The following is a 16175-nucleotide window of genomic DNA, read 5'->3' on the forward strand; positions in this document are numbered from 1 at the left end:
GATTTTTAATTTAGCTGTATAATTCAATTCAATGTAGTTAAAAAATGCATTGCATCAATACTGGGGCATCATCCACTCTTAGGCCTCCATTCAGTGTAAATTAACCATGGCTTCCCTTTTGAGCAATGCAATTTATACTTTTTCCATTGAAATCAAAATTACATGAATCTATTAATGAAATTGTCACTGAAGTTTAAAATAAAAGGGGTATTATAAAAATAAAAATAAAAATACAACCCCTTTCTTATAGGTTACTCCAAATGAGGGAAACAGCCCACTCTAGTTAAACTGATTCTTGCCAAGAACAGTTTCTCACTAGTGAATCTTGCCCTATGGAACATTTTGCTTGCTGGCAAATACAGTTCTTCTATAGCACACCTAAGCACTACTGTACTGAACCTGATTTGGTTGATGACTGATGCTTGATGGCAAACCGTAAGAATAAATAATAATTTACTGTAAATATGCCACTTTTAAAGAAAATTATATTTTCACCATTGATAAATTATATCAGTTAATATATATAGAGTGAATTAAAATCTTTTTGCCGTTTATGCAGAAGAGTGTGCTGTTGAGGGAGGACTGAGATCTGAGTTCACAGTTGGGCCATTGCACAAATATTCCAGGCTGAAATATTACAAAGTGGTTTTTAATAAGCAAAAATGACTACACGTGAACACTCTAGGGAAAAATATATATTTAAAAATCAAGTAAATGTTTTGTTTTTGGTGGAAAATAATTATCTGAAAGTAGAACTCTTATAAGATTCACAGTTTGGTCTTCAAATCAATGAAAAGGGTGTTTGGAATACAAAACATTCCTTGAAAATGTACAGGGCATTTTCAGATGCAGTACCTAATATTAACTCTCAAAAGAAAAGCCACTGCAGCTCATTCAATGCCCCCTGCATTATACCACAAAAAAAAAAAAGTTTGATTCCCATTGTAACGCAAGAGATTCTGCCACTTCTAAGATGTCAGCATTGAGAAAAGACACTGCACAAGCTACATCAAAACAAAGCACGAGACCTTTAAACATATTCCAAACACTTAATACGAGATATAACTTTTAAATTACATTAAAAAAATATCTGCTGTACATATGACACAAATATTTACATTTTTCTTTTGTACGATTATGTTTTTCTATACACTGTAAATTAATTGCAAAATATGAAGGTGATTTTATTATTCAGAAAAACCTCCAATGCTTAGTGTTTTCTTTCTGTGCAGACAAACTGCTCTTTTGTTAATATTAAGACTGCAGAAAACTAATTTTAATCAATGAAAGGCAATACATAAAGGGTTTTCTATGTAAAATAACAAAATATGTCTCATACGTACTATTACCTGGTATCTAAACGTTTGATTCCCCCAGAAAATCTTACAAGGTTTTGAGCTGGAGTCGTTTCAGAAAGCTGCCCACACATAAAATGACCAAAACAGTACCAAGAGCAATCGTTTAGTCCTGTCTGGGGATGCAAAGTCTTAGCCTGTATCAAACACACTGGCCTGTAGCTTTTGATTGTGGGGCGCTTGTTCAGATTTTCTCCTTTCAGCTTAAAACAGATCTTAACTTTCAGTTCTTGTAATATCGTTACACCCCATGGCACAGAGCCTTCCACTGAAAAGGTATTGTGACAGTAATGCGCTGGACCTTTGGCCGGGCTGAATGGCTTCGATATGTAAAAGTGAAATACTGGAGGAGTGAAAATGCTAAAGCAAAGCTTGCAGGGCACTACCACAGTGTGTGGTGCTCTGCTCCCCGTGTGAATGAAGGTAAATGCAGAAACGCAGCTCATTTCCAGTGGTGCTGCAGGTGCCAGGCCTTGAGAATCACACAGCCTCCCCCCTGAGCATACAGAACACATGCACATTTTCAACAAACAAAAACACTTCAATCTGTCTGTAGTAAGGCTTATTTAAAGAACAATCTGGAGTGGAAAAGTGGGCAATACAAAGTGTCAGAGAACTAAATTATATCATTTATTCATGGGTCAAATTGGACCTAATTTAATAAAAGACTAAGGAATATCTAACTGAATGCATTTTTCACAGACTGATGAAACTCAGTTTTTCCCAATAAAATACTGCCTGTTCAGTCACTTCAAATTCTGTTCTACTCAACATTAATCTATCAGACAAATCTTGTAGGCCAGCCTCAAACTAACAGTTTTTTAGCCATCCACTTTCCCTACACCACTTCTAAATAATTTCTTCACTTCTCAAACGAAAATCATTTATTTTTTAAACGCATAATTCATTTCACCCTGTCATTTGCACTCAAACAGGAACGATTTCTTACCCAATTTTTGCACCCATAAGAAAGATGCCAACACATTTAAATTAAGTAATCTGGTGCTAAACATATTAAAACTAAGACTTTGCAGGGTTATATAAAAACTGTATCTGTGCTCTGAGGTCTTGCGTAGAAATAAAAACAGCATTTGCATAGTCTCATCAGAGCAGCAGCGTGGCAGTCTTGCCTGATTTCGCAGGGTGGAATCAGACGCCGTCAAACTTGTGTTTTAAATAGTCTTTCATGACCTTGGCGATAGGCAGCTCCTCCAGGAACTTGAGGTTTTGAAGGCCTATACACTGTCGGATCTTTATTCTGCACAAGTCCTGCAATGTCCTTGGTTGTCCTGAAAGATAAACAAAGTCAAATTTAATTACACAATTTAATTTTGTCTATGGTAATGAAAAAAAACCAAAAAAAAACCTCAACCTTTCGGTAAACTGCTCTGGGTGTTTTTGTCAAAGCTGATTAAAGTTGCTAGGCAGGTTTACTGACAACATTCACAAATTTATTTACTCAAAGGCTCTCAAGTCAATTGGGATTAAAGCCATTTCTTGACCAAGACTTCCAATCTATAAAGTGCTAAGGGTTTTTGGGATGAAATGTATCCTAGGTAAGATAACATTTTATCCTTTTCATTTTATTTAGTATTTCTAGATCATTAGGAGCTTGAGACTCCCTGAAACTATTTGATTGGTCCCGCAAAATAAAACTAAGCATTTGATTGGACATACCAAGGAAGAAAGCCAATTCATATATGCAACCATTTCCCTGGGTTGAAGTTACATGAGAACAAAAAACTAAGAATACAGGAACAGGCCACTCAATCCATCCAAGATCATCATTTATCTACAATTGAATGATCTCTCCCTCTAAGACCTAACCAACAGAACCAGTCCACTTTTAAGAACAATACATTGGCTTTTTTGTAATTTACAATTCAAGTCTTCCCATGAAAGAGAATGAGACCTGTATGTGACCAGTAGTAGTGGTACAATTACCTATGCCTTTAATTCTTCACTGGTCATGCTCTATGACCCTGGAATCAACAACTAGTAGAAGCACTACATGTAATGAGGGAAAATCCCACCTCTCAAGGCCTAAAAGCTAAAAAAATCCCCAATTTTCCCAAACGCTGTCTTGCAAGGCCACTCATGAGGCTTTGTCTGCTTTGTTTGCGCTGTCGAGGGGGAACTGAGACTGACCTAGCTGCAGACAGCGGACCTGGCGTCCCCGCTGCCAGAGGGTGACTTTGGGGAAGTGTAAATATGACTGGAAGTCTGAGTCTAACGGGAAAGCCCCCTGACCGGCTCCCAAATAACTCCAGCTGGAGAAACCACAAAACGCACAACCACAACACGCACTTTCACCTGACCGCCTCTGCTCTTTATTTCCACGGATCAAACCCGCCGCCCTCCGCACCAGGTGCGCCGCCCGGCTTCTATAAGGCGACGCCCCGTCACCCAGGCGACGGCCGGGCACGCGGGTACGCGCGCGTGTACTCCGTTTCTTAAACGCAATCGATAACCCGGCGGAAACCGGACCCCGGCAGATTACCCGCGTCTGAAAGGGCGGGTTTTCTCTGCTGCCTTTGATATGCTGATATGAAGGCGCACTGAAAGGGGAGGAATGCGGCATTGTGCGGCCTACATCAGCAGCGCTTCAGGTGATGGGGCCTGCGGCCTCTCCGTGCCCATTGTGGCGTGAGCCATGCTGATCACTGTAATCTTCTACCCATGATCTGCCTGGCAGAGTCGGCCTCACCTTTCTCCTCACCTTACCTCCCAGCACAGATACCTCAGTGACTCAGCCTTTGTCAACTCTCTCACATTTCTGGGGACACCCTGTTCTTTTTGGGATTTTTTTTCTACTTTTTCTTTTGAATGATTGGGGGGAAAAAAAGAATTATACCTTATTCCAAACCCCCGCAGCCTACCTACAGCATCTCTTGAGTACGATTTAAATATATTTAATGATCCTGCATTCAGGGATTTAGGTTAACACTCAAAGGTTTTACTAGAAGCAGGTTAATGCATTAGAGTAGGTCGGTGGTACGTTACCCTGCCTATGGCAAGATGTGGAATGGCCCAAAGTGCTATGCTAATGGCCTATCCACACCAAGACTATAACAATAACCTAACAATAATCCACACTGATGAACGTTCAGTTATCAAGTCTCTCGGCTATATCATCGGCCATTTTCAAAACACACGAAACCCCATCAATTAAACATGCGACGTCTATCTTTTCTACAAGTCCAGAAAAGGAAACTCACTGGTGACTTCCTGCAGGAAGTCCAGGCAGGGCCGGCTGGTGGCGGACATGCTGAGGGACACGGCGACGGGGGTCTGGCCCTCGTAGTTGCGGGTGTTGGTGTCGGCCCCGTAGGCGTAGAGCATCTGAGCGCAGAGAACGTCGTCCCGCAGCGCGGACAGGTGCAGGGGCGTCTGGCCGTCCTCCAGCCGGCCCAGGTTGGTGTCGGCCCCGCGCTGCAGGAACATGCGGCAGTAGGCGTGGTTGCCCTTGATGACGGCGTAGCGCAGCAGGAAGCCGTTCTGGATGTCGATGTTGGCGCAGTGGTCCAGCAGGATGCGCACGCAGCAGGAGCGTTCGCGGATGATGGCCAGCTGCAGCGGCGTGGTGCCCTTGTCGCTGAGCGGGTCCACCTCGGCCTTGAACTCCAGCAGCAGCCGCACGAAGGAGTCGCGCCCGTAGTGCGCCGCCACGTGCAGCGGCGTCCAGCCGTCGTTGCTCTTGGCGTTGATGATGTCGCTGCGGAACTCCGACTCCAGCATGAGGCGGGCGATGCGCGCGCGGCCGTGCATGGCGGCGTAGTGTAGCGCGGTGAAGCCGCCGATTAAGTCCTTCACCGTGGGGTCGGCTGGGGAGCGGACACGAGCGCAATGAGAGGGCGAACAGACGCACAACACGCACCAAAGCGCCTCGGCAGGAGGAGGCAAATGCATTAAAACAATTAGGATCAGTCAAACACCAGAGTGTGAAGCAGGGGCCATAGGTTAAGTCCTGCTATTTGAATTACCTCTCGACACTTCGTAATAATTAGGCCTTTTTGTGTCTTTTCAGGAGTGAAAGGAAGGTATTCACAGCCCAAAACCGCAACACAAAAAGGAGCTGCCATTAATTAAACTCAGTTTAAACAAAGCTTGTTTTTTTTGACCGGTTTACCCCAAAGAGTGTGAATGCCAGTAAACATCCATATAATAAAAAGAAAGCTATATGTTGTAAGGAATTTTACTTCAAAATATTTCATCCTAACCACAAAACAGATTTGAAAGAAACGATAAACAATCGATGAATAACAGAGTTAATAATAAATAACAGCTTCAAGTTGCACACATTTCACCACTTGATGTTTTATCATCAACTACAAAAATGCCCAACTTGACCTTTGAGCTATGTTGTTAGCCAGCTATGACTGAGACAGTGGTTGTTTTTGCGAAACACCAGAAAAGTGGCACTAGTAGTAGAAAGATCATTTTTGCCTGTGTTCGCTAAAATAATTTAAACAACAAAATCTGATAGATCAGATAAATTCAGAGAGAGAGAAAGCCAAACTGTCTTCATTTTACTGTTAATAGATTATGAGAACTCAGAACACTGCCTCAATAAAACTCTTACTTCAAATGTCATTTGTAATTTTAGGGTACTTTTAGGGATTTTCCCGGCTGTACAGCAGAAAATCTAACAATCAACATTCAGGAGAAAAACAGAAAGCGCTGTTTGAATTCTGCATGATTAATTTGTTTGAAACAAATTAAAACTAAAAGGACCTGAAAATATGTTATTTTCCCTTCCTATTTCTGTTCCATAACAGCAATGTTTGGCCAAAGCAGGAAAACACTGGCTGGGCTGGGGTGGGCCTCCAACGAGGTGTGGCCAATGACTGCTTCTTTCAGACAGCAGCTGAGCTCAACAGAGTCAGAGGGCCAGACTCATCAACACAATCACTGCTGTGCAACAAGACCAACCAAACCCTCCATTCCTCAAGTGCACAGCCATCGATCCAGCACCTAGCGTATTACAACTAGTTCAACAGTCTAGTTTAGTTTTTTTACGGCAAACCAATGTACATTATACTGTAACAAAGCCTTTTTGTTCACTTTTAACTGGATATAACACTGTAGGACAGTGTCATGTAATCAAGGTGGACAAATAGGAAATAACCCTGGTGGGCCAAGGACAGAGAAACCCAGGGTTTAATGGGGAGCTACACACTCATACAATCTGGATGCATAGCACCCTCTAACTTCTAGCCTTATGTAGGACACAACAATATCTTGAAAGAGAACTAGGGCTGAGTTCGGGTAAAAGTTAGGGTTGAAGAACTCAGTCCTCACCACAATATGATACGGTTTTTATTCTTGAGGCAATGGTTTGAGATTGCAAGATGCAAGTACACTGCATGATAAAGTAACAACACTGTTATTAAAACTGTACATTTATCTGATACAATTGTTAACTGAAGAAATAATACACTAAAGGTGTGAATTTTATGGAGTTTTAGAGTATTAATTTCCACTTAACAGAAGCCTAAGTTTATACATAATTGAAATCAGGTCAAATGTATTAGGCTATGTACGGCTATCTCATTTACCAGCGTCACACTCATGGGCAGCTTGTTCATTCTTTTCTAGTGGTAATATGCTGCCACCTTTTGGTATTAACTGAACCAAACATCCCACTTCTGAAACAATATTACTCCAAGCAAGAAATATTCAGCTGCAAACTGCAGAAAAATGGGTGCAAATAAGAGGCAGCTTCCCCTAATCCTTAATATACTAATAATAAGACTAGTTGATTAGACTAAGCAGGGTGCTCCAGGGTCCAACAGCTGTGCCGATCTTGCCGTGGCTACACCAGAACCACCAACTTTCCGGGTCCCAGCCACTGGGCCACAGGCTGCTCCCTGTAGCAATGCCATTACAGGTCACTGCAGTCATCAACCTCCACTGCTACCTCTTATATGTCGATTTTACAGCGACAGGAATATGCCTAGTAACGTGTGCCATACGCTCCACCTCCCACCCACGGGCCTCACCTCCGTGCTCCAGGAAGACGCGGACGCATCGCTCCTTCCCTCGGGCTGCAGAGAAGTGCAGCAGGGTCCAGCCGTTGGCGTCGCGGATGTTGGGGGAGTAGCCGCGCTCCAGCATCTTCCGCACGGTGTGGACATCCCCGGCAGCCACGGCGGCCTGGATCTGCAGCTCCTCCTGCAGCTCCGGGTTCCTTCGACAGTGATGGTGCAGCATCCTGTCACATCGCGTTAGACCTCGCTCCTCCAGACCTGTCCACTGCAGGCCAAGCGCCAGGCATTAACCCACATTATAACTGCCATACACTGCCACAGATGAAGTGTACAGGTACGATACCGCCATATCAAAGCTCAACCAGGGGGGAAACGTGTAAAGTACAGTAAAGTATGGACTCTATACTCCATTGGCCCTATGGTCTAAATTTCCTCATTCAACAGACAAGCTCAAGTAGAATATTGTAGGGCATTTTACAGAAGAGTGCCTCTCAGCAGAGTCTGACTGTGTTTACCATGCCAACACAAGGTCAGTGAGGTTTGATGAAGAGACTGTGCTTGCCAATACAGGACTAATGCCCCCAGAGCTATTAAATATGCAACTAGCATTGCATAGACCATGGGTTCTCCACACTCTGTGTTTGGAATTTTTAGAAAGGTGATGTTATGGAAAACAGGCTGGTGTCATTGGTGGTGTGGCACAGTGGGCAATGAATAAAGATCATGGAATACGGTTTGAAAATGAACCAATATGACGCAAGTTACCTGCGAGTCAGCAGCCTGATGTACTACAAAGGTTAACCAGATTTGTTAGACATACGAAGATAACGGCAGCAGGGTCATTTGTTGTTACTGCTGTTTCTTCATTTGATGATTTGTTGTTTTCCTTTGTGCCTTGGGTATATATGGGGAAATGTGGAATGGTTGGAGGAGACCATTGTCGAGTACAGTCTCTTTATCAAACCTCGCTTGACAATAGAGAAGTAGTGGTAGTGGTCAATGAAACATTGTCAAAAAATAAATATACTGTACATCCTAAATAATCACACTTGCTGCAGCTGGTACATAAAATTTACTTTGTTTTAATTACACATATTCGGAAATAATTGATCAATAAATAGTATTACCTTAAATCTTCGACATGCGCTCCACTTCTTAACACACAAGTAACAGTACAAAAGCCAGAATTGAGCATCACTGCCACATACCAGAAATTAATCTGGGGAAAAAGAAGGTTACAAATATATCAGGAAACTTTAAATTCAGTTTAATTATTTTATTTAACGTTGGTCGTTTATTTAACGACCAAAATAGCATTCGGCTTCAACTGCACAAGCAAGCATAATCCTATGTGCCCTTTAAAAGTAAACTCACTGGTGGGAGGAATAATTGTTGACGACCATATTAGTAAATACAGTGAAGTGGTGAATAAACCACCCAAATGCATAGCTAGAATATCTCATCTTTTAGTGACAATTAACCTTCATTTACAGTATGGAAGCACATGGTATTTCAAAATGACACTTGCATTAACTCAAATATGAAGGTTTGAAATATACACTATGATCACTGATGAAATTTGGCCAATTAATTGACTTTTTATTTTTGCAACAAATCAGATTTTACGTGGGCTGATATACGATATAACCTGAACGTGAATGACGTCTCACTGGAGCTTTGTCAACTAGCTAATATTGCATTGTTAGTGAGCTACGTTATGTGCATAAAACACTAGCTAGCTAGCTACAAATTAATCAGGTGTTGTAACCAATTTAGCTAGCTATGTAAATAAGGCGACCCAGCTAGCACAGCTAAGTTAGCTAAATAAGCAAAGGACTAGCCATATAATCCATTAAACACATTTGGGGTACAGCAGTACTAGCTAATAGCTTACAATCATTGAACGTATAACGCTATGTAGCAGGCTACTTAGCTAGCTAGCTGCGCTCCACTGCAAGCCACTGCTCTTGACATATTTGTTATCGCTGCTGCTAGCTAGCCCAGCTATTGACATTATTGATAGCCAACTAGCTAGCAGAGCAACATTAACACACTAGTTAGCAAGCGCATTTACACACAACATTCCACTCACTGCATTCTCCATCGCAGTGGCAACACAGTTCATATAACTAGGGAATACCTGGCTAGCTAACAAATGAAATATTTCAGCAAATCGTCTTAGACTAAGGAGTCGTTCATGTAGCCAACTAGCTAACGTTAGCTAAGAACAATGGAGTGTTACCTTATAGATGTACCCCCGGTCTCACTTCTTCAGACTTCCGTTTAAACTGACCATATTATTTCAATTGTCCATGCATTCAACCAAATTGACATTGTGGTTGTAACCATGACAAGCAATGGAAAAAATGATTATCCACAAAAAATCGTGAAGCTGAATTCTAGCTAGATTGTTAGCTAGCTATCGTTCCACTCAGACCAGTAATGTTAACAGGCTAGCCTGCTAACAAGCAAACTAGCTAATGACTGCAACGCATTTCAGAGTTTGCAAACATTGAAATTGATTGAACTATACCCATGCATGGATGTATCACTTCCGTATAGCATTAGATAATTAAACAAAGTTGCTATTTGTTGATGAAAACTAGCTAAGTTCATTAAAAATGAATTAAATTATGTATACTTTACAAAGCCTTCCCCCAATTCCGAGGGGTTACTGGGAAGGCACAGATCCTGGCCAATCAGCGTTCAAAAAACAGCAGTTTGCTATACCGTTTCACAGTTCTATATCCTGCTGAAAATACACAGCATTGCGACCATCATTGCCACTCACGTGCAGTTTTTCATGGCTTTTCCTCCGAAATTCTTGTATAAATATTCCAGGCTCTTGCCACCGCAGTCTTTTTTCAAGAAAATAAGAATCCCAAATTCTGGAATGCACTGTACACTACTTGTTTCCAAGTCTGAATCTTTGAATATTCGTATAAATCATTATTTGCACTACAGTTCCCAGAATGCAACGCAACACAAATCAGGAAGCTGCTTCCACAAACGTGCTTTTGGAGGAAGAATTTTTGAAGTTTGCATTTAGTAAAACCTGTGTGAAACATAAAGCAAGTGACAGTTCTGAGTATTTCTGATAGAATATCCATTCTTATGACTAGTTGTGGACACGTGACGCTAGCTAGCTAAGTGGTTACTTTTGCTGTTCTATTCAGCTAGCTAGATGTATCTATGTATCGAGATAGATTCTAGCTAGTTGGCTATATCTTCAAATTGTTTCTAGTTATCTACAGTAATCGAATAGCTCGGTTTATTGTGGACAGTCATGAGCAAGGTTGGAGAGGGGTGTGTTTGTGTATTTCTGTTTGTGTGTGTTTTAGTTGTTTGCCTTGGTTAAGTGCCAAGACCACTTTATATGCAGTATTCCATAGAAAACAGAAATGGAGCATATTGTTTCAGTTTTACATGAGGTAGACAGCGGGTTATTGATGGGGACACCCATGAGCTACGGGAGTCCCGAGTTGGCGTCCATCATTTGTTCTGGTATTTGTGAATACAGCTCTGAGAACTCTGGGGGTTGCCATAATGATAAAAGCAGCTGTGTAGGTGACGAAAGAAGTCGTCCCCAGACCCTGTCAACATTCTCATGTTCTGTTATCTTGATGGATGAACACAAGCGGGAAGAGAAGCAAAAGGAAACTATGTGTTTTGCTTTGAGTATTCTGGAAAGAATTAGCTCCAAGCTGCTGTCCCCAAACCACAGAGTGGATTTCAGCGTTTATTACAAGGAGATTTTGAGAATATCATTGGCGGACATAACGTTAGATCTCATGTCAAAACTTGTAAGTTGGACATTCATCAATGAGCCGTTGCATGGTTTGTGAAAAAGTTGTAGTATAAAGGCGCTATGTAAATGCCAGCCATTTACCATTTACAAGGTCTGTCTGAAATAAAAAAAGGAAATCTATCTCCATTGACTCAGCATGTTATTTTTCTATTTTCACAGGTCTCTCTTTTTAGCATCCAGGACACTTTATTATCACACTTGGCTGTGAAGTGTGTATCATCTGTTGTGCTTTTTCAGCTTCTGGAGTCCGTGAGTATGATGTTAATTGTTTATGTTTAGCTGTATGTGAATACATACACACCGCATCAACGTCCAGTTGAAAAATGTGTCCAGATTTATCATTCCGCACATGTACGTTATCTGGGAGATAGCCTAATTCGCATGACACCCTGGCTTTGACCTGCCCTGGTCTTTTTCTTCTACCTTTTACGTATATATTATGTTGGTAACAAATGAAAGGTAACAGAGTTATGAGTGATTATAATATTGAAAGATTATAATATTAGCAGAACATTTTTTGAAATAAAATGTGAAAATGGATGAAATTTTCATCAAAGTTAGCTTATAGTATTGAAACCATCTACAAAAAATTGGTCTTGGATATTTGAGTCATTGCCGAGATATATCACACACAGTTTTGTATCACCAATTACTGGTTTTCCACCCCCCTTTACCTGGGAGCCATGTGTGAAGATGGTCTGGCCAATCAGTAACACTTATTGCTAATCTCCTAGATTAAAAATCCAAGACAAGCGTAATTTCAGTTCCAGAGGTTTCTTCTAAGGCCAAATCAGCATGTTAAATCTCATTAACGTCAGGCAATGCAGTCCAAAAGGGTGTTGAATTGACATGGAGTTACCCAACATGTGCTTGCTTAGCCATGTATGGTGTAAGCATTTTTTTAAAGAAGGCTGTACAAATGTTCATTTCTCTTTAACAGAACACATTCAACGGTGTTTGGCAACAGAAGTGTTTCCAAAACTTTCAGAGGGGATGCCCTTGCAAAGAGATGGACAATTGTTTGTTGTCTCTCACCACTGTCGTGAAAGGAGTGTTGAAAGGACCGTTTGAATGTAAGAGGGGTATGTAAACCGAGTGTTTAATAGTTACTGCATTAGATAAATGTTTAATTGATTCAAAAGCAGACATGAAAGCCATGTTTATATTGAAATTAGGATAGATTTTACATAAATTAATTTGTTTTTCTTTCCACTTCAGAAAAACTGGATGAACTGCTTGTGGCATTTGACCCTGTACTGCCTCACTTGTACACAGGGCTGCTGTCATGTGGGGGGCCAGGATCTGATATGGCTGCATGTCAAGTTGACTCATGTGATTTGGACACCATACATATGACTTTTGTTGATTTGCTTGAAGTGCTCACTGCTGCAAGAGTCAGGCTACACGTATGCCCCATGAGCCTGAGGCTTTTGTACCAGCAGACATCTGTGTGCCTTCAACTAGTTGACTCCCCTGTTCACTATGCTGTGAAAAAGAAAGTGCTTCTGTTGTTGAAAAGAGTCCTGCTTGGGAAAGCTGGAGAGGATCTCTCCATTGGAGAAGTTCAACCCTCTGCACAGGTGGACGCTCATATGACCCCTGACCTGTGGGCACTGGCTGACTCTGTGTTGAGGTCAGCAGGTACTGGCTGGGTTCAGCGTGTCTCTGTCAGTGCCAAGGCCAGCTTTTTTGGCGGCACCGGTGAGTCAGTTCCTGGAGGCCGTGAAGGACCAGATTTTGTGATGCTGAGGGCAGTTAGCCTGCTTTTACTGAAGTCCTTGGAATACAAAGTCCAGCAAGTCAGTACAGAAGGTAATTAACTTAATTAAATGATACTGATATTCTATTTTTAGATGCCTAGGTCTGTGATGTTCAGTATTCAAATTTGAGTAAATTTTATTAATGAACTGTATTGAACAGACTGATCTATGCCAGATTTTGTCATGCCTTTTTCTTGCAGAAGGGGGCGTTCTTTGCAAGGAGAACTGATGGAATATATTTTTTTTCCCCACAGACCTCCAGTATATTAAAGTTACATTTAGATCAAACGTTAGGTGGATAAATAATCAAATTATTTTAACCTTGAACTTTAAAAGTAGGCTAATTACAATCGATATGTGTGAAATGTTTCTATTATCTTTGTGTTCATGGTTCAACTTTGATGTACTGCTTCTATCTCTGTAGACTCGCTTTGTCCTGTGGACATCCAGAGCTATTTGTGTCCTTTGATGATTTTCCTGAGCCAACATCTGACACAAAGCCTCCAGCTCTATCATTCCTGTGCCTGGGTCTCACTGGTGTTTGGAGAGCAAGATGATGACATGATAGAAGCAGCAATGACATTAATGTTGTTGTATCTATACCAGAAGAGGTCAGTGCAGTCTGTTCTAACTGATTCATCATGCATAGCTTTATGTTGGGGATTTGTAGGTGGTACATCCATCTAAAGCTATAGAGCTTTATTCAGTGATTTCCCCCAGAGTAGAGAATTGAATCCTGAACATGGCAGTGCTGATTCTGCATGGTAGTCCTTAGGCAATCTGGTCAATTTTGGCCTGCGTCAGTCTGCAGAAGAAGTGCAGGCCTCTTGTGAAATCGCTATTGCCCATCTGGTGGAGTGGAGAATGAACAGAAGCAGCATCTTGCAGCACGTTCTTTAGAGGACTCGTGTGTTAGTCTTCCCATCTGAATAGTGGGGCTTTGCTGCTTTGGGGTGGGCCTACAAAAATGATTGGGTGTTCCAAATTATAAAGGGGATTATAAGGGTTCAAGAAATTACAAATATTTTTGTTTCAACATTTACTGAGAGAAGTGTATTGATAATTTATGTTATTCTAGGTTTATTAATAAGTGCAGTCAAGTAATTGCTTAGTAAGCATTTGTGTGTAATAATTACTTTTTGAGAAGTTATTGCAATAATGCACATATCAAGCTAAGCTGTATAATAGTAATGACAGCAAGATTAACTGCTTTTCATAGAACCGCTGTAGTTCCTGTTACTGAACAAGTGTCTCTTTGCAGGGCGAATGCTGCTTCAGATGAGGATGCTTGTAGCTCTGGCTACAACCCTCACTGCCTCTTCATCTGCCTGCTGAAAAGTGTGGCATTTGACCACTCTGTGCTCCTAGACTTCTTGATCTCAACTGAAACTAGTTTCCTGGAGTACTTTGTGAAGTATTTAAAGTTCCTGCTGGAAAACTGGGAAGGCTTCCGCAGAAGTTGCCTGTACACCCAGGGGTCTGACCCACTCAGACAGAGGAGGGACAGCTCAGCCCATGGGCAGAAGTCCACTGTGGGATCCAAACTGCCCATTAATCAAATGGATCCTCAGTTTTACCAGTCACCGGCTAGTGGGGCTGCCGAATCCTCGTTTCATCCTTTGGTGGATTACGGGAGCTCGGATGATTCTGAAGCAGAAGAGCCGAGCGTGTCAGATGGCTCATTAGGGAGAGCCCAGGGGATCAGGGAGGGGTCAGGGCTCCAGTGTGCTCCTGCAGGACGACCGGCTCTGTGCTTACCAGACCATGCAGCGGTGCGAGCCAGAGATAACGGCCTGACTCCTGATGGCATGTGTGAAGAAGCAGTCACGTGCCTTGGGGAACTAAGAAAAGTCATAGTCAAGCTGCAGAAACGAAATCTCTTTCCCTACAAGCCTGCCTCGCTTCTAAGACTGCTGATGCAAATCGAAACCAAGAGTGGGTTTGAAGATGGATCACAGTGTTAAAGATGTGTGTGTGTCTGGATGCCATGTGCAGCATGGTGTGTGTTCATGTCAGTGTCAGTGGTATTCTTCCAGGATCAATCTCCCATTAGAGCTGTGGTGGTGGTCACACTGTTCAGGTCGGTTATGTGTGTAAGAAAATCTGATACTGTGTCAAGTGTAACTTTTGTCCCCCTGTTATTTTTCTACCTTTTCAGGACAGCTCAAGAAGGAGTCAGTGTCTGTAGGCTTTTGTTACAGCCTTGCATGTAACCACCTGATTTCACTGATACATGACTAAGTTGAACCAATTTAGTGTCCTGTCCTCTCCATTTGTGAGTGACTTAGTGGTCTAGAACGAGTCCGGAGTCTACCAGTCTGTCAGTCTACCAGTCAACCAGGACTGGAACAGAGTCAGAGTATCAGTCACAACATTTCCCTTGGATTGCACTTTGATTGACAGTGTTTCAATGAAATCCAGGTCAATTTATTTATGCAGTTAATAAGCCAATCTGTTATGCATATGGGTCTAATATTTATCCCACAAACTACCGATAAACCATTTTTGCGAAATAATGTGCATGCAATATTTATCACATGGCTTGTGTCATTAATCATTCTTGTGCTTTGTGACAAGCTGGATCTTATTTGTCCTGCGTTGGGCTGGTTTTGCGATCCGGGGGGTATAGTTGTACACCAGAGTGCCTTATCCCTCTGCAAGGGGATCAGCATTAATCGTTTGAGCTATTCTGGCTGAGGCACAGCCTCCGTCCTCAACCGCAGTTTTAGAAGTGAACCATTGGCAAATTCCCTTATTCTTCCAAGAGAAATATATACTTGCATTTAAAACAAGCCTAATAATGTAAACTTCATGTCATCGTTCTGTTGGAATAATTGTGCAATACCAGCAAGACTACTTAAAAAAATAAAAATAATCAAGACAAGCAAGAAGAATAAAAGTTGTTTGAGCTCTCATAATTTCTCTATACTGCTGTGTATGCTCCACTCTGCTGTTGTGTTGACTTCCCTTGGTTGTCTCCTTGGCATCATGTTTGGGTAGCTACCGTTTGAATCCCTCTATGATTACCTATAATTGCCCCTTTTTTCTGTCAGTAGTACAATGCAAACTCGAATACAAAGCGGACAGATGAAATCCCACAGGCATGTTTCCTCTTAGTTGAAGCATTATGCAGCATTACTCTGCTACTAACACTGATAGCACGAAAGAAAAACAAAAAAAAACATCACAACCTAGCTGGGTGTGACCCTAAAGTATTTCAAACAAAGAGTGCCTGCAGGGCTGAGTTTACCTGTCATTCTGT

At 41.8% G+C, this 16175-nt stretch overlaps 2 protein-coding genes across 5 annotated transcripts; one reads left to right on the plus strand and one right to left on the minus strand.

Annotated features, from left to right (window-relative positions):
- Positions 1-633: 633 nt before the first annotated feature.
- On the minus strand, positions 634-10265 carry asb7 (ankyrin repeat and SOCS box containing 7). 4 transcript variants are annotated; one of them, XM_061246597.1, is made up of 5 exons: positions 10137-10265; positions 8473-8564; positions 7358-7610; positions 4574-5179; positions 634-2644 (listed from the first exon to the last, which is right to left on the minus strand). In XM_061246597.1, the coding sequence occupies exons 3-5, from the start codon at positions 7566-7568 to the stop codon at positions 2505-2507; spliced, it is 957 nt and encodes a 318-aa protein (XP_061102581.1). In that variant the 5' UTR covers positions 7569-7610; positions 8473-8564; positions 10137-10265; the 3' UTR covers positions 634-2504. The 4 variants fall into 4 exon arrangements, with proteins under 4 accessions (XP_061102581.1, XP_061102583.1, XP_061102579.1 ...); XM_061246599.1 differs by lacking the exon at positions 10137-10265 and adding an exon at positions 9879-10034; XM_061246595.1 differs by lacking the exon at positions 10137-10265 and adding an exon at positions 9588-10034.
- Positions 10242-15792, plus strand: lins1 (lines homolog 1). Its single transcript, XM_061246594.1, has 6 exons — positions 10242-11148; positions 11313-11402; positions 12094-12235; positions 12372-12965; positions 13338-13524; positions 14175-15792. Exons 1-6 carry the CDS (start codon positions 10747-10749, stop codon positions 14875-14877), a joined length of 2118 nt encoding a protein of 705 aa, XP_061102578.1. The 5' UTR covers positions 10242-10746; the 3' UTR covers positions 14878-15792.
- The last annotated feature ends 383 nt before the right edge of the window (positions 15793-16175 follow it).

This window comes from Conger conger, chromosome 6 (assembly GCF_963514075.1).
Source record: "Conger conger chromosome 6, fConCon1.1, whole genome shotgun sequence".
NCBI lineage: Eukaryota > Metazoa > Chordata > Actinopteri > Anguilliformes > Congridae > Conger > Conger conger.